This window comes from Cydia pomonella, chromosome 17 (assembly GCF_033807575.1).
Source record: "Cydia pomonella isolate Wapato2018A chromosome 17, ilCydPomo1, whole genome shotgun sequence".
Classification (NCBI taxonomy): Eukaryota; Metazoa; Arthropoda; class Insecta; order Lepidoptera; family Tortricidae; genus Cydia; species Cydia pomonella.
This window is the reverse complement of record NC_084719.1, coordinates 5973492-5996363: the sequence shown is the minus strand read 5'-3', so window position 1 is coordinate 5996363 and position 22872 is coordinate 5973492. Positions and strand designations below refer to the sequence as shown.

The 22872-nt window shown below is 36.9% G+C and overlaps 2 protein-coding genes across 5 annotated transcripts in view; one reads left to right on the top strand and one right to left on the bottom strand.

Annotated features, from left to right (window-relative positions):
- LOC133526896 (phosphatidylinositol 5-phosphate 4-kinase type-2 alpha) overlaps positions 1 to 10967 on the bottom strand; it is a 34099-nt gene extending 23132 nt beyond the window's left edge. The window contains exons 1-4 of one of the 2 annotated variants that reach the window (XM_061863741.1): positions 10543 to 10967; positions 8511 to 8608; positions 5404 to 5514; positions 3067 to 3231 (exon numbers count right to left, since the gene is read on the bottom strand). In XM_061863741.1, coding sequence (XP_061719725.1) covers positions 3067 to 3231; positions 5404 to 5514; positions 8511 to 8608; positions 10543 to 10671 — 503 coding nt within the window. In that variant the 5' untranslated portion in view covers positions 10672 to 10967. The remainder of the gene's footprint in view (positions 1 to 3066; positions 3232 to 5403; positions 5515 to 8510; positions 8609 to 10542) is intronic. The other variant, XM_061863742.1, reaches the window with a different exon arrangement.
- A 173-nt stretch (positions 10968 to 11140) lies between these two features.
- LOC133526897 (very-long-chain (3R)-3-hydroxyacyl-CoA dehydratase) lies at positions 11141 to 22673 on the top strand. 3 transcript variants are annotated; one of them, XM_061863744.1, is made up of 6 exons: positions 11141 to 11470; positions 11648 to 11779; positions 17686 to 17809; positions 18393 to 18595; positions 19256 to 19395; positions 19731 to 22673. In XM_061863744.1, the coding sequence occupies exons 1-6, from the start codon at positions 11276 to 11278 to the stop codon at positions 20053 to 20055; spliced, it is 1119 nt and encodes a 372-aa protein (XP_061719728.1). In that variant the 5' UTR covers positions 11141 to 11275; the 3' UTR covers positions 20056 to 22673. The 3 variants fall into 3 exon arrangements, with proteins under 3 accessions (XP_061719728.1, XP_061719727.1, XP_061719729.1); XM_061863743.1 differs by having other exon boundaries at positions 18390 to 18595; XM_061863745.1 differs by lacking the exons at positions 11141 to 11470; positions 11648 to 11779 and adding an exon at positions 15185 to 15310 and having other exon boundaries at positions 18390 to 18595.
- Positions 22674 to 22872: the final 199 nt, after the last annotated feature.

The window sequence follows — 22872 nt, the reverse complement described above, 5'->3', positions numbered from 1 at the left end:
TATTACGTAGTGTTTTCATTATGGATATAATATTTTTAATTTTAATGATGATTAGTAGTAGTTGTTTTAGTTTGGTTTATGTAGTAATAAATTTTAGGCAAGCCGGTGGGAATCGAGTTGTATGGAGCCGCCGCCCCTGATAGATGCACCACTGCTCATACACTGGAATGGACTGCATGTGGCAGCCACAGATGCTGAGAAGTGGTGCATCTAGATTGCCTAGTTATATTTTTTTTGTACTTGTAGATATTATTATTTTGTATGTCACTAACCTTAATTAATTTTAAGATTTGTTGTAACTACTAACAATTATGGAACTATTATGGATTCGAATAAAATAAAATAATTGAAATTGAATTGAATCACCAAGCTCCAGACACTAGGCACTAGGCAGGGGAGGGCTTTGCTAAATGTGACATAAGTGGTGAATGGTGTCGGTCACACATGCTGTAAAGTGTTTCAAATACTATTATACTATTTAAGCCTTTCTTGTAGTGACTGTTTGTTTACCTAAATAAATTAGGTAAAATAAAAAGTGCGACAAGGAGGGGGGAGGGATCAAAAAACCTAGAAATTCGTGTAACGTAATTAATGTTTAACCCACACAGGAAGCAATAAATACCTGTACAACTCAACATATTTGTTTTGCAAAAACCTAAAATAATATATAATTAACTCAACGTATTAAACGGAATGACTCAGTTCGCCACATGTTTGACTTAGTGTTATTAGGAGGCATTGCAACCCGCAGAGCATTTACGTCCTTATGCAATACTTAGTTAATAGTGCTATTATGAGATTATGACGTAGCAGAATTCGGATTGCTTACAGGTTGAACGCTCATGCAAACCAGTAAAAGTGTGATATTAGATTACTTTGATCGGGAGTTTTGTAAAACCACTGCTTTTTGTCTAAGATTTTTTTTTATCACTTTTAGAAGTAGGTAAAATTTTGCTGACAAAAAAGTTAATACAGCCTTATTTGTGTTTGAGTGATATTTTTTGATATTCTAATTCTATATTTTAAGATTAGAATTCTATTTAAAAACACAATTTTAGACTCAGGCCGTTCTCAAGAACGCTCTCCGATTATAATGAGAAATATTCTCAAGCAGGAACGTTTCCCATACAAAACGGAGAACAGTCTTGAGAACGATACTACTATAGACTTTATTGATGAAATACGATGACGATTACTTATTCTTTGTCCTGGACAATAAAAAAGTGGGTCATTTTTTACTGGGAATCAAGACTCAACTGCGTCTAGCGCAAACAAAAACATTAAAGATGGCGGGATTTTATTCGTTTTATATTTACTGGTTACTTTGGATAGAAAGTGCAAACTATACCCTGTATCTTTCGGTATTTAAATAAAAGTAAACAAAATCTACCCTCAAATGGCTCCTTAAGCCAGTTGAGGGTAGATGAAAACATTACATGATCAAATAAGTCAGGTCGTTCGATGACAGATCCAGGCGGTTTTGTATTTGGTTGGTTAACCAATAAATCTTATAACTACCCGAAAATGTTCATTTTTTTCAACTTATATTTAAATAAGTACCTAGATACAGAGTATAGTAATAACGAAAACCATAAATTTCTGGAATAAAAAAATAATTCGTAGGTACGACTGTACATTCAGAAAAACTATAAGCTTAGCATCCCTACATACAAAATATACAAATATATTTTATATAGGGATGCTAAGCTAACAGTTTGCTGACTGTAGAACTGTACATACAATTGTGATATCGCTCATATTATACCTACTTGTGACGGATAACCAGAAGTCCAGTTTTATTGTTTTTCCATGTGTTCGACTGTCCTAGACAAGCGCTGGGAATAGAAAGGCCAAACTGAACCAACGAGAAGTCACGGACAAAGCGGTCATTGTCAATTACTATTTTTGTTTTTTACGTTGCATGAAGGTGTAGTACGAATACGGTATTCAAAATTATTGTTTGTATTTTAAAAACGAATTATACTTTTATGGATGCCTTTATTAATTCATTATATCTTTAAAGATTATTTTTACGTTATACGTATCAAATATATAATTCTCATTCATATAGTTAAGGTGATCCGTGATAGTTGCTTGGATTATTAACTAAATTATGAATTGTCATTTGACAATGACAATTAGCCATATTGATATTATCAAGTACGCCATTGCTAAGTGTTAACTTAAACATACAAGGTAAATTCTCATTGTCAGATGACCAATTACATCATGCATCATTTGACAACGACAATGCGCTGTGTATTTTTAAGTTATCAAGTAAAGTAACGTAAGTTGGGCGCCAATTTACGAATACAAGACAAATTGTGATTGTCAGATAACAATTGACAATTTAAAACCCCCGCCCTTAGGGCAGATATGTATAATAGTATAAAGGTCCTATAAAACAATAAATAAAAATAAAAAACCCCGCCCGCCTACTGCGACGGCGCAAGATCGCCCCCAACCGGTTCACTCAGCGCGGAGCAGTACGCGAATCGCGACCGTCGTGAACGCTGCTCGCACTGTTAGTGCTTGAGAAAGGAGACCTAGGCTCTCCGAAACATGTCGCGCGAGGGACTAAAAACACGTGAGTGGAATCCGTAAAATTAGTTTAATGTTAGTATGTCTCACGACGGTTAAGTTCGATAATTAACAATTTAGTGAAACCATTGACATATATATAAGAACTGACCTTACGGGCAATAAGAATGGGGCCAGTACAGCGGTATCACGCACACGAATTCGAGCAAATCGTGCAGTCTAACACCACAACGCGATCGGATGATGAGTCGCATCACGCGCGCGATTGGTCGCAACTAGTTGCGTTAGACTGAACGATTGGCTCGAATTCGTGAGTGACATCGCTGAACTAGCACCATTCTTAGTACCCGTAAGGCCCGACCGTAGATATGTCAATGAGTGAAACAGTGACACTAAGACAAAACTCTGGCACAACGCAACCAAACACCCAGTGGCATGACTCTAATGACGTGTCAGTACAGCACACTACAATACTGTTAAATTAAAAATAATGAAAAAAAAATCGTACAGCAGCAGTCCGCTGACCTCAGTCGTTTAATCGTCAGGCCCCGTTTCATAAAAGCCGTGGCATCGTGGAAGAGATTCGGTTCCGTACAGTCTCCGACAGCTGTGGGAGCTGTGGCCGATCTTCGTAGCTTGTTCATGACTTTCCTCTGCCGCGGACGAAGGTACGAATCGGGCTTTCTAAACCTATGGGAGCGGGATGGGTTTGGGGAAAATAAAAATGTTGAAATAAAAATTAGCGCACACGTGAGCCTATGAGCAGACTTATAGAAAATTCGCTTTGCTATGCAGTTTTACAAATGGTTCAAATGTATACCCTATTCTCGTAAATTAAGGTTTACATTTGAAGTTCCAAATGTAGCCGCTGCTGCGAAATTTAAGTGCGACGAAATATCTCTTCGTCTCGTGCGTTTCATTGCGAACCAATTATATTTTAAATCCCGTTAAAAAAAGGAGATTTTCAATTAGAGTCCTAAAAAGGCATACAGATCTAACACTGTACACCGATTTGGCAAGTGTCGCAGTGTATGGGCATTATTAGAAAAATATTCCCATTTACTTTTTTTTGACTAATTATCAACTTCTGGGTTATTTCTGCTCAGAATCACGAGGACTATCGATAAAAAAAACCAAAAAATTGACAATTTTCGTGACGCAATTTTCGCGTACATTTTGTATGAACCGTCACAAAACCGACTATCAAATTTTGTATCCCAAAAGTTGTTAGCTTTTCAAAAAAAAGTAAATGATACACTTTTCCTGAAATCCCCGTAAGATGCCTTTATAAACGTGCAATTCGTATGCAAATATGCCGTTTATAATGGTACTGATTTCATTTTCACTGACACACTTGTTAATGCAAAGTTAGCTTTGACTATCAAATTGTAAGCATTTTATTCAGTTTCTAGGTATGTAGCTGTTTCATATATTTAGTTGCAACAAAACGCACTCCCAGCATCTTTATATTACATGAAACGAATTAAGCGGACACCCAAATCAGAATAATCATCAAGCCAAATATAATACAGGTATTCTGTCGTGAAGGGTTTTGGACGCATATCAAATGTATCTATTACTGTTTTTAGAAGGTTATCTAAATATATACATCAACATTAGATAGATTCGTTTCGCGTTTTGTACTGTCTGCAAGCGTGAAAATTAGTCACACGCGATATTTTCATATTGTCTTCTACATGGTCACCAGATATATGTGATGTACAGTAAGCTGCAGAGTTAAGTGACCCCCCTGCATATAAATTCGTTGGCAGGGGGGTCACGTAACTCTGCATCTGTACGGTCAAATTTGTCAAACATCTTTATCTTTACATGCCTCCGTTCCAAAAATAGATTTATACAACCTTATTGTCTGTGGCTTAGAGGTGTGTAAATATATTTTTGGACGTTGCGTTGTATTGTAAGCTCGACTGTACCTATGATTTTATCGGTTTGTCTGGAAGTCGCATATTCCATTGACTTGACAATTGCCATTTGACAATTGTCACTTGACAATTCGCTGTACATGTTTGCAGGCTCAGAAAGGTATAGACAAACAATTGGATATTTACTTTTATTTACTAGCCAATCAAATCAATTCTTATTAAACGCCAAGACATTTTTTACTGGAACATTTATGTCTGAAGCGAAGACCGAGACGTGACCGGACGATAAATCCCCCTCCCATTAATATGTTTTTATGAAATGTGGCTTTCCTTATGCTTCATGTGCATAAGGACCTTTCTGTGATGGAAAGCCACAAATAACCTCTAGCGGCCCACAATACAAGAAAAAATGGCAGCCAAATTTGAATCAATGGTATTAGAGAATAGAATCAATTTGTTGCGGTTTTAAATCGGGCGGAACGAAAACAAAAGCATCTCTGATCCATAATGATTTCAATTTAATCGGAGGTAATTTCTACTAGTATTAGGAGCGTGCAACACTAGAGACAATAAAAAGCGCAAATTTTTGGCCTTTCGCGTTTCCGTATATTTATCTATAGGACTACCTGTCCTATTGTCATTGTCAGATGACAATTGTCATGTTAATGATTAGGGCCTTGTCCCGGGCTGCTTGGTAGAATAACATAATGATGACTTTATTTTTATTATATCATTTTGCTACACTTTAGGATGATCAAAAACTTCTGAATATTCTGTCGAAACGTCCGCTTAATTCTCTCCGCAACTCCATTACGAGAGGGCCAAAGTCTAAAGGCGTTATTCATAAATGGACTACATGCCTCAATTATTAATCGTTTCTTTCTGTAATTTTGATTTATGTATGTGTAAGAAAGGGATAAAACATTAACTAATTGAGGCTTGTAAAGTTTTATGAATACGGGCGTACATCAAGACTTACCTCGTGAGTGACTCTTTGTAGTCAAGGTCATCAATACCGAACCTTTCCCGAAGGTTCCTGAACACCAGTGGACAGTATTCCTTCACTTTGAAATGAGATGGCATGTTTTCCCTGCAAGAAAAAGATAACGTCAACGTATTTACAAGAATATAAAATAAAACACCTAAGGTTAATAGGCAGGTCCACAGTCCACACAGAGCGAAAATACGCGCAAGGCAATTTCCTCGCGCACAAAACGGCCAGACGGCTTTTCCTCGCCCATGCTTATTTGAATAAAGAATATATTGACTTTGACCAGGGCAAGAACTCTCGTATTTGTGTATGCATTTCGCTCAGACACAGTCAGAAAGGAAGTTTTTTGCTCCTTCTGCTCTACCGACTCTCTGTAAGTGTATTATGTGTACAAACACAGTTAGAAGCGACGAAAGAGCTCGTAGACGGTGTTACCTCTTATACGGTGATACCCACACTGACCTTATTAAAAACACAATTTTCAATTCTCGATAAGTGTAACCTACAAGACGTGTAACGGATAAACAGTATAAATGGAATAAATATAACTAACGGTATCAATGGAATGGATTCTTTCGTTTTCCATATGGCGTATCAGCTTTCGGTAATTTAATGTCACATGAATATGATTTAACATTATAGCGAGCGTACCGCCCGGCTTCGCACGGGTAGAACCTTAACAAATTATTATACACCAGTGGCGGCGCGTCACAAATATTCGTAGGGAACCCGGTGCTAATTTTGCTTTCCTTATCTCCATGAACTGATCGTGAAAGTACTGATCGGGCTGATATCAGACAAGCCGGTGGGAATCGAGTTCTTGGAACGATCCGCCACTGTTATACACCTAACGTTCCTCAAAGAATTACTCTATTGATAGGTGAAAACTTCATGAAAATCCGTCCAGTAGTGTTTGAGTTTATCGCGAACATACATACGTGCAGACAGAACCGGCGGGCGATTGTTTTTAAGTGTAGAGATTGGTAAAATTTGTGAGGTATTTATGCAACAGATAACAACAACCACATAGACAGGCAGTTTTCTCGCGCAAAGGCGCGATACAGCGCGGGAATGCTGCCTGCATGGTGGGCACACTGCCATGAGGCCAGGGGTTGTTTTAGGTATTTTTTATTTTTTCTAGGTAGGTATAGTTTTATTATATAAGTTGTCATAATTTCGTTTTATTCAATTAATGTATCCGCAAACTATATTTATCACCTTTCCAATAAAGATTTATTACAATAATATATTTTATAGTTTGCGATTATATTTTATTTGTAGGTTTTAACTTTAGTTTTAATTTTGTAATATTGTCATTAAATTTGGATAGTTCATATAGATTGTTTAAGAGCTTTTTTAGTTATCTGATGTATTAAAAGTTAGTACATATATTATATAGACAAATATGCCGTATTATTAGTATGCAATGAAAAACAACCACGTTTTTATACATATTCGTTATCTTAGGTACCTACTACCATATTTCCTCATTACGAATATCATAATAGCCATTATTTTTAATTATAATTGAATTTATTGGACTTTATATACAGTTGTATACAATATAATTGCAGTACATAAGAAAATGAAAATTAGAGGAAAACTATAACTTTGTATCTATTATATTGGATCTTTTTTATAATTATTCTGCATTACTTGACATTGTTTCAAAATTTACCTTAACATTTACTTAAATAATATTGGCAGTAAAAAAAATCATGAAAACAGTCTTTTTTTTACTAACTAGCGGAAATTCTACTAAAAACTTAAAACCCTACGATTACAATTGTGAACTATAATTGTAATCTTGTATTAAATTGTAATAGAGAGATTGTAATAGTGGGTCTTGTTCTTTTTGATAAATTACAAGCCCAGCAAGGAGCTACCGCGCACATCGAAATTTGAAGGTCATTTCCTTCTATTTAACTCATGTAATAATTGTAATTTCGATTTATTTTTACATCACGTCGGTGGCAAACAAGCCCGCCTAATGGTAAGCAAGCGTAGCCTGCAACTTCAGAAGGTGTTCAGACATGCGCGTTGCCGACCCTTTAAAAACCTGTACACTCCTTTTTTGAAGAACCCCATACTGTAGAACTGCAGCTGTAGCATTATTTGTTATTGTAAATTAGCTTGGTCTGACAGTATTGTATTTTTTGTTATTACCTCATAAGACAGACATTTGTTTTCCTATTACTAGTGATCAAACATTATTACCACAGCCATTGTCTTAGTTAATGATAAGATTAAGAATTAATTAACAATTCAATATTGCTTAGAAATAAAGCTTACATTCATAGTGGGAAATATATTCCCTGCCTTAGAATATCGGCACAGACTAAGTGCCAAGAATATGTATACAAGACCTTATTGCCCATTCATAAGGCCTAATACTTCAGAATGTGAGATGGATATCATTATCTCATTCTAACAAATAGCTGTGTCCCTACTTACGAAAGCAAAACTTACAATTGTATCTTAGGCCTTAACCCTTTTCCAAGACGCACCAATCTACAAGGTTCTCCCAAAAAATCCAAATATGTTCCAATTAATCCAGCTTTGATGATTCATTTGAAGACAAGTAACATTTCCAGAAAGTGCAATCTAATTTGAACCTTAAATCGGAATACTAAAGTTGAAATTCTAATGGCGCATATGTGGTCTATAAATCGTACTATGCCTGGAAAAGGGTTCAGGTCGTGTGTACAGTTTAACAGGCATATTCGACGCGCAGCCGCAGTAATGTACTACAAAAAATCCTCATGACCAGGGCCCGTACTTTTCATGCCGTTGACAGAAAAATGACAATATTTTCGTAATAATTAATCATTTATCAACCTCTTTAGGTAAGTTGTACATATACTTGACAATCAGTACAGAAACGTCTGACTTTCATCTTATTGTCACTCAAATAAATAGTAGATTATTAATTTATTAAATAATACATATTTTTTATTTTTAACAGCGTAACAAGCTTTTATTCTCGTAACAAGTATTTATTTTGATACCCGTCAATAAGTAAGTTATCTAAATTACGTCATTTTTGCGTCCACGGCATGAAAAGTACGGGCCCTGCTCATGACAAATATACTTACTTGTTAAACAAATGATTGTCGACTTTGAGCTTGGAGTAAGCTCTGAAGTCATCCGGCAGCAGCATGACTGGTATTGAAACATGGCTCAGTTCATTTATCTGAAAACAAATCATCTTGTTACACACCTTCAACAACCACTCTGATGACTCTGACAAGTTATTAACTTATGTCAGGCAACATGCACACTCTTAATAGACATCATAAGGTAAGGCATAGGTAGAGACTCCTGTCCACACTGGTAAGGAGGAGACAAGCTTACACTTCTTAGCAGAATGTATTATGTATGTGGCACCACAATACATTCAGTAGAGATACATTAAGAGAGTGAACTAAAGGATGACTTAAAGATGTCCTTCTGTTCAGCAGGATAACAAGAAGATTTGAGGGGAATAGTGTGGCAATGCCTTCAAGACAATAACCTGCAGCTCCAACTCCGGGGAATTAGGCTGAATAAATGCAACCAGCAATCTACAGCTTGCCTATTTCTGGCCGGGTGTCCCTGCACTACATCACATCTATGTCAGATTTGAGGAGATTGGTATGGGAATGCCGCCGGGACAGTAACCTGCAGCTCCAACTTCAGGGAACTGGGCTGAATGAACGCAACACGCGATCGACAGCCCGCCTGCTTCCGGCCGGGCGTCCCTACACTACATCTACATCTACATGTCAGGCAACATATAAAATTATCATTTGGACAGTCAGTCATCAATAGTCATGGCTGTCATTTTGGAAAACACACATGATAATTAAGTTATCATCTGAATACCCAGCATTGTCCCGGGATTTTGCCCAGGGTGCATTTAAGAAGCTTGGGGCTTGGCTTTTGGCATTCTAATCTTAAGAACAGCACAGACCCTAGTTTTTACGAAAGCACTGCCTGCTGAACATCCACCTCAGAGGAGAGAGCATTAGGAAATAATGAAAAAGAGAGAAAGAACCTTTTTTTCCATAGGACAGGGAGGGTTATCAGTCAATTTTACAATCAAATTTAATAAAGGGTCTAGCAAGCTAAGCTAAGAAGATTGGCGAAGAGATCCCTTGCGGGGGGATTTGGTTGTAATTTGAGGTGCAGTAGTGGCAGGTCCTAAGAACACTGTATGCATAATATAGCCTTCGATCTTCTTTTGTTTCAGACTTATCCACGAAAATGTCAAAAAATCAAATCATTTAAACTGTTATTGCAGCTAAACCAAGCAAGCGAGAGCAACCAAGTAAATTCAGAATTAAGGAGCATAAAATGGGGTTCATAATGCATATTTTTACAGACATTCATTTCCTTGAACTTGGATGAAAAAAATAATGTAATTTTTTTCTGCTCCATTTTTTTGCCACTTTTCGCCGAGACACAACTATCAAAAAAATTACGTGACATTTGTTAACAACTATCCATTTAAAAACATTTTGAGAAATCAATGTTTTCCGGTTGCTAACTGCCTCAACTGGCATTTTAACTAGCCCTAAGTTATTTGTGTAACATCCCATTATTTCAGGTTCTAAGTAAGAGCTTTGCATGCTAATGGATAATAGGGCTGTCAAGACTTGAGACCTAGGTGTTTTATTGATTGATTCAGTCATCCTGATTCTAGGATATAGTTATAAAACTTAAGTAGAGTAGAGAGGTTGTTGATATCTAAAGATCCACTTTGCATGTCATGATAATAATATACAAATTGTTATCATAATGGCAACGTTCTACTAAACAGCCAATAAACTTTGGCAACTTCAGAATTACCCTATCGCTAGCCATAACACATGTTATCTCTATTTATAGAGCCCTAAACACTACGATAACACGGTGACAAAAACAAGAGGTATTGATCAAGTGCCAGGTGACAGCAGTTAGCATTCCCCCAGCAAGGTGCCAGCCATCCATACGATTAGTAAACAGTTCGGAACCACAACAAACCACAACCGAAGGAAATGACATAATGGTATTGCGAGATGCCTCTACATAATCGCCACAAATCCTATTAGGCGTACGTTGCCGTATTCCAATTAAATTGTAAATATCCTCCACTCAGGTACTCACCGTGTGGTTCACGCCCCACATAAACACCGACAGAAGGGGCTCATTAGCACGAAACAATTTGACTTTTTGATGTTTCACGCGAATGTGTTTCTTTTTCAACTTGCTCAAACCAGTGCTTGGAACGGACATTTTGGATTTGTTTACACTAAATACAGTCAAATACTTGAGCTTATTTTGACACGGCCCTGGCTAAACCATTTTCAATTGACGGGAAGGATGTCGAAATATGAATGAAGTTGATTAATTTGGAAATTAATTACAGAAATACGACACCCATCAATAAAGAGCAAACGGCTTTTTGACAGAAGGACGACGGCGGGTGGATAAAAAAAGTAATCATAGACAAATACATAGGTACTCAAAATAAAGTACCGCTCGCCAGTGACAATTGTCTTCACGTTTATTGTAGAAATTGATGATTTATTATATTATTACAATAAATAAGTTATCACTGTAAAAATAAAAACGCAAACAACAAAAATTTCATGCTCTTATTAAAAACAAGATCTCGCATAATCTCGCACCGCTTCATGGTGGAAGGGAATTTCTGAACGAAACTTAAATGTCAAAAAATATTGACAGTAGATAATCGAATCAAAGTGCTATTTGACGCGTTTGACGGATTTTGGTTGCCTGGAAATCGGCATTAATAAAATTATACCATAATTTTCTCGTTCTTAAGTGAAACACTATGTGCTAAGTGGTAAATCGGGCATTAAATTAAAGCTACAAAATGGTGATACCCAGCCCGTTCGTCTATTGGGCGCAAACAGAGAAAGAGGTTTCCTTGAAGATCGACTTGAAAAATGTTGTAAAACCCGATGTGAATGTTCTGGAAAGCAAGATTAAATTCTCCGCCGACGGCATAGGTGCTCATGGCAAAACACTTTACGAGTTTAGCTTAGACTTGTTCTCTCCGATAAAATCGGTTAGTACTAACTATGACACTACCTGTGCTCTGCGGTACGATGTTTCGTGCCGGTTTTATAAAGACAGTTTGACGCAGTTGTCCTGATCTTATATGCTTAAGCTCTGTCTGAAAATTTGACTAAAATTGAAAATTAATAATTAATAAAAAGAAAAAATAATTCAAAGGTTTTTTTAGATTGAATCTGACAGCGAGTACCCAACAACGGTGCGCATATTCGACAATCGTGTGGAAGTGATTCTGGTAAAGGAGAAACCATCATGGTGGCCCCGACTGACAGCACAACCACAAAAGCCGGCCTGGGTGAAGGTAACAGACTTAAAACCTTATTGTATAAATAGAGATTTATTTTGTTGTTTGAGAAATAATGAAACTAAAGAAATGCTACTTTATTTGGTTTGTGTACAGTTCCAATTAGATTTTTCCAAATTAAAAATAATAACATAAAAATAACAAAACAATAAAATTATAACTTAAGACTAGCTTCAGCCAAGTCAAAAAGTCCCCCCCCCCCTCTCGAGTTGTTCCTGGTGCAATGGTAAAACCTCCAGCAAACAGTGCTTTTGAACACATGGGGTACAAAACAATAATTAACACCCAGGGCCACATATTTATCTCGCTTTTTGACCTTGACAAAATCTGCAGCGGCACCAGCTGTCCGCAAGTTCAGCCGAGGTGTGAGGGTGCAAAAGTACTAATGTACTTGGCATCCCATAGGAAGCACTTTCCCCTCTTGTCATGGCGCGTGCGTTTTCCTCGCCCGAGCACGCCGCCTCAGCCGAGGCAAGTCTACACTGGCCGGTTTGTGCGTGAGGAAATTGCCTCACGCGTATGCTCACTCTGTGTGGACCCGGCTTATTACTCACATCTTAGATTATTAAAGGTCCTTCAAAATGTATACCTAACAAATTAGCATTAGCATTTGCTTGCCGAACGGATAAACTTAGTGACGACAGGCCACTGCTTGCAGTTATGTTTAACCTTGAGTGAATAATCTATTATTTGTATTTAAAATCATTTTGTATGAATATTTCTAGTTATAAGTGTAATATAATTTAGGGTTCTTGCCAACTGATTTGGGCTTGTGCACAAATCACGCGAGGTTCGATAGGGAGGGAGGGGGGTCACGAAAAATTCACGACAAATCACGTTGGGGGCGGGGGGGTGTAAGAAAACCTCACGTATATTTTTCTACGGTGAACGAAACTAAGAAAAAATATCTACCACATACTTTTCTCGGTTTTGTTAAATATAAATCTTCACTTGGCACTTCAAAATCACAAGTCTAAACAAGATTTACTCTATACATACTATTTATCTTAAATAAGATCGAATGAAAAAATTTAACACATTCACTGCCGGGAACCCACCTGGTGGGCGCTCGTGAACTTTGTTCAGAGTTTCCGCTGGGCGGGTTGTTTTGTACGCAGCTATAGACCACCGGTTTCTGGGGTAGTGCGCCATTTTTTGTGTGGCAGTGAATGTGTTAAAAAATACACGTGAGGTTATGTGGGGGACGGTTCGCCAAGAACTTCACCAAATATCACTAAGGGGGAGGGGGGGTCAAAAAATAGTCGAAAAAACCTCGCGTGATTTGTGCACAAGCCCTTTTGAAATTACAATATTGTGACATGGCATTAAAATATAAATAAAATAGCCTTTATTTACAGAACAAAGAACAGTTGCACATTATCTCTCTATTATCTCCCATCTTTTGTATTCTTTGTCTGCTTGCCCTGGCAAAGGCCTCCTCCAACCTTCTCCACTCTCTCCGATTTATTGCCACTCTGCTCCAGGTACGGCCAGCTACCTGCGCAATGTCATCATCCCATCTCATTAGAGGTCTCTTCGCCCCCCTCTCTCTCCCTCTGTTGGGTACCAACCCTCCACATAATCAAAATAATCAAAGTAAACGCAAGCGAAAACAAGTAATATTAGAAACATGGCATTACGAATTTAAACATATTTTTTTGTAATATACTTGTGTTGGTGGTGATTTACTTTTAAAAATCTTGTAATATTCCCCATATAAACTTCGGCCCCCTTTTTCCCCTAACACCCCTTTTCACCCTTATGGGGTGATTTTGGGTTTGAAAACTATTCTATATCCTTCCCCATAACAAAAACTATGTACATGCCAAATTTCAACTAAATTGGTTTAGCGGTAATTGATTCCCTATACAAAATTCCACCCCCTTTTCATTCCCATAGAGGCTAAAAATTTCAGGTTTTTTAATTTTTTTGTTGTTTGTGTACTAATACTATCCTACATACCAAATTTCGGCTTCCTAGGACTTCAGGAAGTATCCTAAGAGTTTTGATGATCATCAGTGAGTGAGTGAGTCAGTGACGAAATCGCGTTTTTTTTAGATATGAATTAAATCTAAAGTATGAGGGCTATGCAATTGAATTTTGTTGTGCTTAATAAGTCCACTATTGACGTTATATCTCGATAATTTGGGTGCGTCATGAAATATATACGCACTTTTGGTATAATTTTACTTTACAAACGTTCATAACGTATAATAACGTTAAGTATAATGTACAAAATGTCTATTTTCAAAAAGTATAAGCTGATATATCATTGTTTCACCTAACGAGCTTAAGAAATAATTCCGTTTGAAATAATCTACAATTAGTATACATATCAAAATGTCGAATAACATTTTAAATAATATTCGAATATAAAGCAGCAGAGCGTGTAGATAATGTCACGGAAGAGTATTGTTTGACAGGAGTATAGATAGGTGCGACGACGAGCGAAGCGAGGAGGAGCGTGTTAGGTGAACTGCGAGCTAATTGAATTGTAAGGCGTTTATTAGTATGTTACTTTTTTAGCTTATTATTGGTAATCGTTATATATTTTTAAAGTTATATTAATTCATCATTATATTACATGAATTTTATCATAAATGATAGTATACTTACAGGATGTTATTGATTATGAAATTATAATTTTCGTTGTTATTCGTTATAGTCGTTATTCTTAGTGAATGTTATACTTTTAAATATTATACTATTAGAGTTTATATGTTCTATGGAATATACCATAAGTACGTATACGTTTCATTCCCGATAATTTTGTTTATCTGATATAATCCAAACCCAAGTTATAAGGGTTTAAAAAAACAACAAAGCGCTTCTAGAAAAGGTAGGTAGTGCCCTTGCGCTTCGCTTTGCTCGTCTTGGCACTACCGTGCCCCCAGATTTTATACCAAAAATGCCTTACATCATTTTGAAAAAGATACTCTTTAAACGATTAATCTCCGCATGGAAACTATTCATTCATACGAGATAACAAATTTTACCATGACCAGGTATGCCATGTCAGGTTAGCAGTAAGCTATTTTTTAACCCGACTCAAAAAGAGGGCTGTTATATGTTTGACGCCAATGTCTGTCTGTCTCGGGCATCGTAACTCTCAAACGGATGGACCGATTTCGATGTGGATTTTACGTAAAAGCCTTAAAGTGATTTGGCATAATGCGCAAGGGATTTTATAAATCTTTAATTTACTAGTTATTGATCAACTTACTAACTGACTATTCACGAACAGTAACTCAACGAAGAAAAAACTCACTCATAACAGAACCCTCGTGGCACAAAAATCTCCTCGTACTACATCATTTGTAAATTACTTTACTTAAATGTAAACTCAAGACTGAAATATTCTAACACGTAATCAGACTTATATTTTATGCAAAAGATGCTTCACGTGCTTTTCAAAATTTAAATAATTTTAACCACAAATTCTTATAAGTAATACGAATAATAAAGTGGTGCTTGGATTTTAGCAGTGATCTTTTAGGCAACATGGCATACAGTTTACCTTTGCTTGATGTAAGTTTTTTATTCCTATTCCTATGGCGGGACTACCGGGTGTATTCCCATCTGTGCCGGCCCCACGTGACCACCGCCATACTAGAGGCGGACACAGATGGGAATGATTTGTATGTAGCGCCTATTCCCATCTGTGCCCGGCGGATACAGATGGGAATACACCGACGGCCGTTAACCGGCCGCCGGCCGCCTAGCCGGTAGTGACTACCCCAGCCGCAGGTCCAGGTTCGAATCCTGGTGAAGGGCATTTAATTTATTTGTGTGCTTTGATTATCCATATTTTTGTTCCTGAGTTAAGGATGTTTTCTATGTATAAGTATTTAATTTAATATCTGGAAGACCGAGCTTTGCTCGCAAAACGTATATAAACTCAAAAATGTTCATTTTTCCAGGGATGAGACCTACCTAGATCGATTTTTCGCCCCTGAAACCCCCATATTGAAAATTCATCGAAATCGTTAGAGCCGTTTTCGATATCCCCAAAATATATAAATATACATGTATACAAGAATTGCTCGTTTAAAGATATAAATATAAGATATAGGTATATCTATTTATTATTATACATAGTCTAGTACACACAACGCTTACGGTGGTCCCACACAGGCTGTTATACAATGTTATATAACATTGTGTGACAGGGACAGCAAAATAAAACAATATGAACACTATCGTGCTGTCCCTGTCACTAGTAGCTGATAAACTTTTGATTATTGACAGAAATGGAATCGCCGGAATCGATTGGCACCAAAAATTTTAATCGTAAAAATTGACGATTTTGTCGCTGCATGACTGTACATTTATTCCAACATCAATAAATGCCAGTCATCGTTAATTAAAAATTTTAGGTAAGGTCTCCTAACACCATTTTGGCGTAGTGGCACAGGATCTGTTAGCTACCCTCAGTGCTCCATTTGAAAATCCATCCTGTATATTTTGTCGCTGGGTGAACTTGTCTTTGGAATAAAATTTGAACCGTCAGTGAAAAGTGTTTTTCTGTTTTTTACAAGCTTTTTACAAATCTTGCAAGTTAAATATCACCCACTTCTCGGTTTCCGAGGAAGCTGAAAATTTGCATATATATGTAAATTGGATGACAATATTGACTATGCAATGGAGACATTATTTTAAAATTATTTTAATGTAATGTTTACCCAGGTATTGGCTGTTGTATTTATAAATGATGTTGTGTATTTTTCATGTCACTATATGATGTTAGTATAAATGGTGTATTGACTTGTAAAAGAGCCTTTGAGGCCTACTTGCAGAATAATTTTTTGAATTTTGAGACAGAAGGTGATGAAATGATGGACGAGTACTAGTTGCTTGTTGAAAGAAAAGTACAGTCAGCGATAAAAAGTTTGTATCAAAAATTAAATTTTTGTCAAAAAACTTATGATGATCTCAGCACAAACCTTATTGAGCTTTGGGACTAGAGCGAATTCTGTACGATTTTTTTATTATTTACTACATCGGCTTACATTATACATGAATACTCCTACTTACCTAACGTTGCTGTTGAAATTTAACTTGCAACAGTAAACATTCATTGTATTGTTATCGAACAATGACATTACTTTATGGTAATTTCACAGCACATATCTTGAAATAATGACTAACTTATTACAAATAGTCCAAAACATTTTTTTACACGCTGGAGTCACATGGTAGTCATCGACACACTTAACTTTTTGACCGCTACATGTCATATTTAAAAATATCGCTTTGGTTTCATCAATTGCACTAAAGGTAAGGAGAACAATGAAAGTATATGAAGTGTCCATCAAAAAACTTTAAATATGTGGCGCCGCAATACATCGAGAATACATTTTTGATTTTGATTAAAAAAAATCAAATCACTGACAGCGCACTTCACTTCGTCAATAACGTCTAAGTTCATATCATGTCCTTGTGCTACCCTAGCGCCACCGGAGATATATCGAACTATTACAGGTGCCAGCTGGACACTTTTGCAACAGTTCTCCCATAAGAGATTGTGATTGTTAACCTTACCCTCCATATATTGCACATGAATTTCATTTTACCAATATTTTTAAACTAAATACTATTCTATAGTAATCTAATAAAGTGTTAGGACCCCTTTAAGGTATAGGCCTCCCCTAACCTCTTACACCGTTCTTGGTCTTGTGCCTATGTCGTCTGCCCAGCGAGCGCGGGGACACCCAGATCCTCGGTTCCCACTTGGTCCCCTCTAGGTAGTTAATCGTTTTGTCCATTTAGCATCTGGCATCCTTGCGAATATTTTGTATAACTCGACATGTTTCTATTCGCCCTAGCATGCAATATACGTATCAACATCGATTCTCGAAATGAATCGAAACGTACTCTTATTTTGACAAAAAACTTATATGCAGATAAACTTCGACCTGTGGACGACGGAGGATGGATTGGAGAGCGAGGATGAGACTCGTGACGTCATGAAGGACTACCCCGGGATGTATGATAAGCTGCAAAAAGAGGAATTTGGCTATAGGAAAGGTAAGCACTAGTTTTTACTTCCATCTAATGTTTCAATTTAGGGGAAAACTGGACCATATCTATTTAATTAGGATTTTATTTAAACAAACAATACCATGTCGTATGGCAGCTCAGGCAATGATTTATTTCTACAGATACAAAAATCTGTATCTCATCGGCGGAATGACTAAGTCATGTGGCTTTGTTTGTTTACATTATTTTAATGTGCTTATGAAAAGAGTCGGACCAAGATAAATTGGCAGCGATTTTGATAGCCCAGACGGTGTCAGTGTCAAGTAAACGTCATAATTTCATAGAAGTTTGACGTTTAAAATAACACGTGCACCGTCTGGTCTATCAAAATGGCTTCCAACTTATCTTGGTTTGACTCTAGACATTAAGTATAATTTGAACTTGTACGGTTTATGAATTTGATCGCGTATTAATAAGCTTGAAAATTACCTCCGACAGTTCGAAGACGACATGGTTTTCGTGGTCCCGGAGAACCATTTACCTGTGCGAGTTTTACTACTGCATGAGTCTTTGTATATCAACTAGATTCTAGAACGTTACACTAGCGTTGTGTTTTCTTCTATTTCAGAAGACTACAAAAAAGTATACCTCATCCTCTACAACCTGTTCCAATTCGTGGGCTTCTCTTACGTACTAGCGGTCATGGCGGTCCGCTACATGAAGCTTGAGGGGCTCTCAATCGCCGACACTTATGAGCACGTGGGACCCGCTATGAAGTTCTTACAACTCATGCAGTATCTAGAAGTTATGCATCCCATGTTCGGATATACTAAGGTACTGTGGAACTATTAGAGGCGTTTGACTAGGATATCCTTGCGTTTCAAGGAGATGCCTGCTACTTATTAACCTGTTAAAAATTTGACAGCTTTTTGTATCATCGTTGACACTATTAACTCCAGTCATACGATATACTTAGGCCTATCTATCGCCGTTTAAGAATGTTGCTATAAGTACGCACTAGCGGTCGTGGCGGTCCGCTACATGAAGCTTAAAGGGCTCGACATTGCTGACACGTACCCATGTTCGGGTATACTAAGGTACCTACTGTGGAACTGTTAGAGGCGTAGGTGTGAACTATTAAAGGCGTTTGACTAGTAAATCCAAACATCATTAGCAGGATCCCACAAGGAGTTGTTTTAGGCCTGTACCTATTCATTGATTTCTCTTATATCGTCGACCGATACTGTATACTGAACATTAATAAAAATTGCTATATTTACGTAAGGTCTACTAGCCTAACCTCGGCATAACTCTCTCTCTCTCTTTTCCTGATGATGAAGACTGAAGGTCAAAAAAGAGGTGAAGGCCTAAGGGTATGTACCTGAAAAGAACAGTCAGTCAGTCAGCTGAACAGAACAGGCGATTTTATTTTATTGTTTATTTATTAATATTTTTGCTAGAATCCTAATTTAACAGCAACAACGTTGATCCCAGGGAGGCGTTTTAGTCCCGTTCCTGCAAGTAAGCGGCCGCGCGATGGTCCTGTTTGCCATGATCGAAGCCGAGCCTCGAATGCAGACGAAACCCGTAGTTTTCTACCTGTTCATAGTATGGAGTCTCATAGAAGTCGTCAGGTAAGCTTACACCACAAGGGGTACCACAAGGAGATGTGTTAGAGCCTATAATTAGCTATTAGCGGCCGAGAAACGGTTTTCTTCACCATGATCGAAGCCGCGCCTCACATGCAGAGGAAACCCGTCGTTTTCTACCCGTTCAGACAGGTAATCTTTCAAATGCTTTAGAGTTCCACAAGGAGCTGTGTTAGGCCCGTTTCTCCATGCTCGTAGGCAGGCTAAGATGTAAACATTGGCATTTTCGTGTTTCCACGAGATTTAACTTACTTTCTTAATTTACTTGTTTATACACTGTCGCGCCACCATGTCATTTCTGACAATCCTTTAAATTTCAGATACCCATACTACATCACCCAACTCTATAAAAAAGAGGTCTACATCCTCACCTGGCTCCGCTACACCATGTGGATCCCTCTTTACCCCATAGGCGTCGTCTGTGAAGCCATCGTCCTAATTCGAAATATACCTTACTTCGAGGAAACGCAAAAATTCACGATATCTCTACCCAACGCTTGGAACTTCGCTTTCCATATGCCAACTGCCTTACGAGTATATTTATTACTTCTAATGTGTCCTGGCTTATACTTCGTTATGAGCCATATGCATAAGTTGAGAACAGTCAAGCTGAAACCTAAAGTAGTTATAAAGAAGTCTAAATAGCATAACGCCCTGGGTAAGGCAGCGTCAGATTTGGTGAAATTGTGCACTGTTCTTTGGATAGCACATATTACTGGTATGGACGTTGTCTTTACTAAAATAACGTGGGCATTTTATCGTGATGTTTGCCAATTTTTGGAAATTGAAGATAAATGCAATTTGAACTAGTAAAATGTGCATAAGGTCAATTTGGATAAGAGATACATATGAGCTGAACCGTATAAGAATTTATCTGACCTCATCGGATGGAGTCCCAGATATAAAATAGTACATTACGATACAAGTGCGAAAAATAGGAAATTCGAAACGAGTGGCGATAAATTAAAACACGACCGAAGGGAGTGTTTTAAATCGACACGAGTTGCGAATTACCTATTCGCACATGTATCGTACAACGTTTTACAGTACATATGGCCCTTTAAATGTTCGACACAGTAACGTAATATGCTACTTCTCGCACTAGTGCTACAAAGTAGCCCCATATGTACTGTAAATTATAGTTTTATTGCCCAACTATTATACAATACTGCTTTGTACTAAAATGAACGATCGGGCAAATTGGGGCAATGGAATTCATAGTATCAAGCAGGGATCGGAACCGGTTTTTTGGAAAAACTCTGAAATAGACATATATTTCGGTTTATTGTATACTCCAAATATAGGACTCGGTTGTGTTTTTAGATAACGACTTCGTATTATTAGATTGCCCAATTAGAAATGAAATAATTAACAAAGAACGAAAAAATACCGTTTTCGTTCCCATACAAAAAATACCGGTTTTCGATCCCTGGTATCAAGAACGGAGAAGATGAAGTAAACATGTATGTCGTGAAACTTATTGCTTTAAAATAAGGTCAACTAATAGTCAAAACTAAATTTTATCAAGCATATACGTCTGCGAGCGATAGTACAGTCACGTATGAAAATATCGATACGGACAAAGTGTCATAATATGTATACACGACCTTATTGCCCATATATTATGGTAGTGTGTACATATTTTTGACACTATGTCCGTATAGATATTATTAGACGTGATTCTAAAACATGATCAGGTAAACTAGTACGTTGATGTTTGTACCGAGTAAAGTCAATTTTAGGTGTATAATTCTTTATAATAAAATTACATTTCATGTGTTCATGACAAAATTGGTAAGTATTAGATCGTGTTTTGTATTAAAATGAAGTCATGTTCATGAAAAGATTGGTATTAATTAAATCATTGTATTGAAATTAAAATTCGTGTTTAAAAGACTTAAATATGTCATCAGGATGTCAGTTGCAAATTTCTGGGAAATCGCATACGTAGGTTTGCTTTCATCGGCATTTTGTGATTGTCACGAATAAATGTCTATTATTTTGACAGCCCAGACAGTGCATGTGTTATTTTAAACGTCAAACTTCTATGAAATTATAACTTTTACTTAACACTTGCACAAAATCAAAATCGCTGCCAACTTAGCTTGGTCTGACTTTATTTCTACATACGCAAAACATCTTCAGTCTGAAATAGTTTTGGAGGCCTCGATATTTAGTTGACTTTACCTGTCACTTATGGTTATAAAAAATACATGTTCCGTTTATTTTGAGGGCTTTAAAAATACTGATATGCATATTATGTGAAAGTACAAGAAATTAGTTTTATTTGGTGTTTATTCTATTCTTATCCATTATTTTATGATAATGATGATACCTACCTATACAGGTGTTTATTTAGTTACCTGCAATAAATAACGGGGTGAATAGACGGGGTGACCTTTATTATTCTATTTTATGTTTAGGTTTCGTTTCAAATTTAATATTGTTTATTTAAATGAATAGTAAAATGTAGTGTAATGGAATATGCAATGTTTAGTCATGTAGAATCAGTGTGTAGTTTTAAGTAGGTGTATGGGAATTCGGTTCATTTAATTTTAGTGTCTATCTATACTCTGTATCTTTAGGTATTTAAATAAAAGTAAACAAAATCTACCCTCAAATGGCTCCTTAAGCCAGTTGAGGTTAGATGAAAACACTACATGATCAAATGTGTCGCTTAACTTCAAACTCAGATAAATCCATTCGACCCTCTAAGCAAATATCTACCCTATTACCTTTTCATAATACCGAAATCGCATAATCTGACAGATGGATTTACCTGAGTTTGAAGCTAAGCGACTCAAATAATGTAGGTTAAAGTCAGGTTGTTCGGTGACAGATCCAGGCGGTTTTGTATTTGGTTGGTTAACCAATAAATGTTATAACTACCCGAAAATGTACAAATTATTTGTTTACCTTTATTAAATTTATACCTAAAGATACAGAGTATAGGTTTCAACTTAGGTACCCTGGACTGGTTCTAGTCTTGCCTTTAATGAATAAGACTTGGCCACTTGGCTTGTATGTGATAAGGTAAACTCGATAAGAAACCACGCTTGACCACTATTTTTTGCAGCATTGTACCTTTCCTGTTTAAATGTCAAAAATCAAATTAAATATACAATGTGTTTGTCCACGTATAGTGGAGCCGTTAACCACGTATTGTACGATGAATTTTATCAACCTCTACTCAACCATTTTAAAACTGCACCCCTTCAAAGTTATGGCGCTAAACACGACTGACCTTGGTTAATGTATCATTATCTGTCCATTTACCTATCGCACATTAACAGCAAATTTAGTACCCCCCTTATTACCCTCCCCCCTCTCCAATAAGCCGCGCCCTTGTCTAATTATATGACGCTTTGTTTATTACAACAAGGTAGAAAATCATAATGTTAAGCAAAACCTAAGGCTAAAAATAGCATAGTATTGTATGTTAAACAAGCATGTGTTTCGAGG

Bases quoted from the DNA above. Each gene is read 5' to 3' on its own strand.
- LOC133526897 (XM_061863743.1), top strand. From the start codon at position 11,276: ATGGTGATACCCAGCCCGTTCGTCTATTGGGCGCAAACAGAGAAAGAG. The intron at 11,471-11,647 runs GTTAGTACTAAC...AGGTTTTTTTAG, and splicing joins TGTTCTCTCCGATAAAATCG to ATTGAATCTGACAGCGAGTA. The intron at 11,780-17,685 runs GTAACAGACTTA...ACTTATATGCAG, and splicing joins AAAAGCCGGCCTGGGTGAAG to ATAAACTTCGACCTGTGGAC.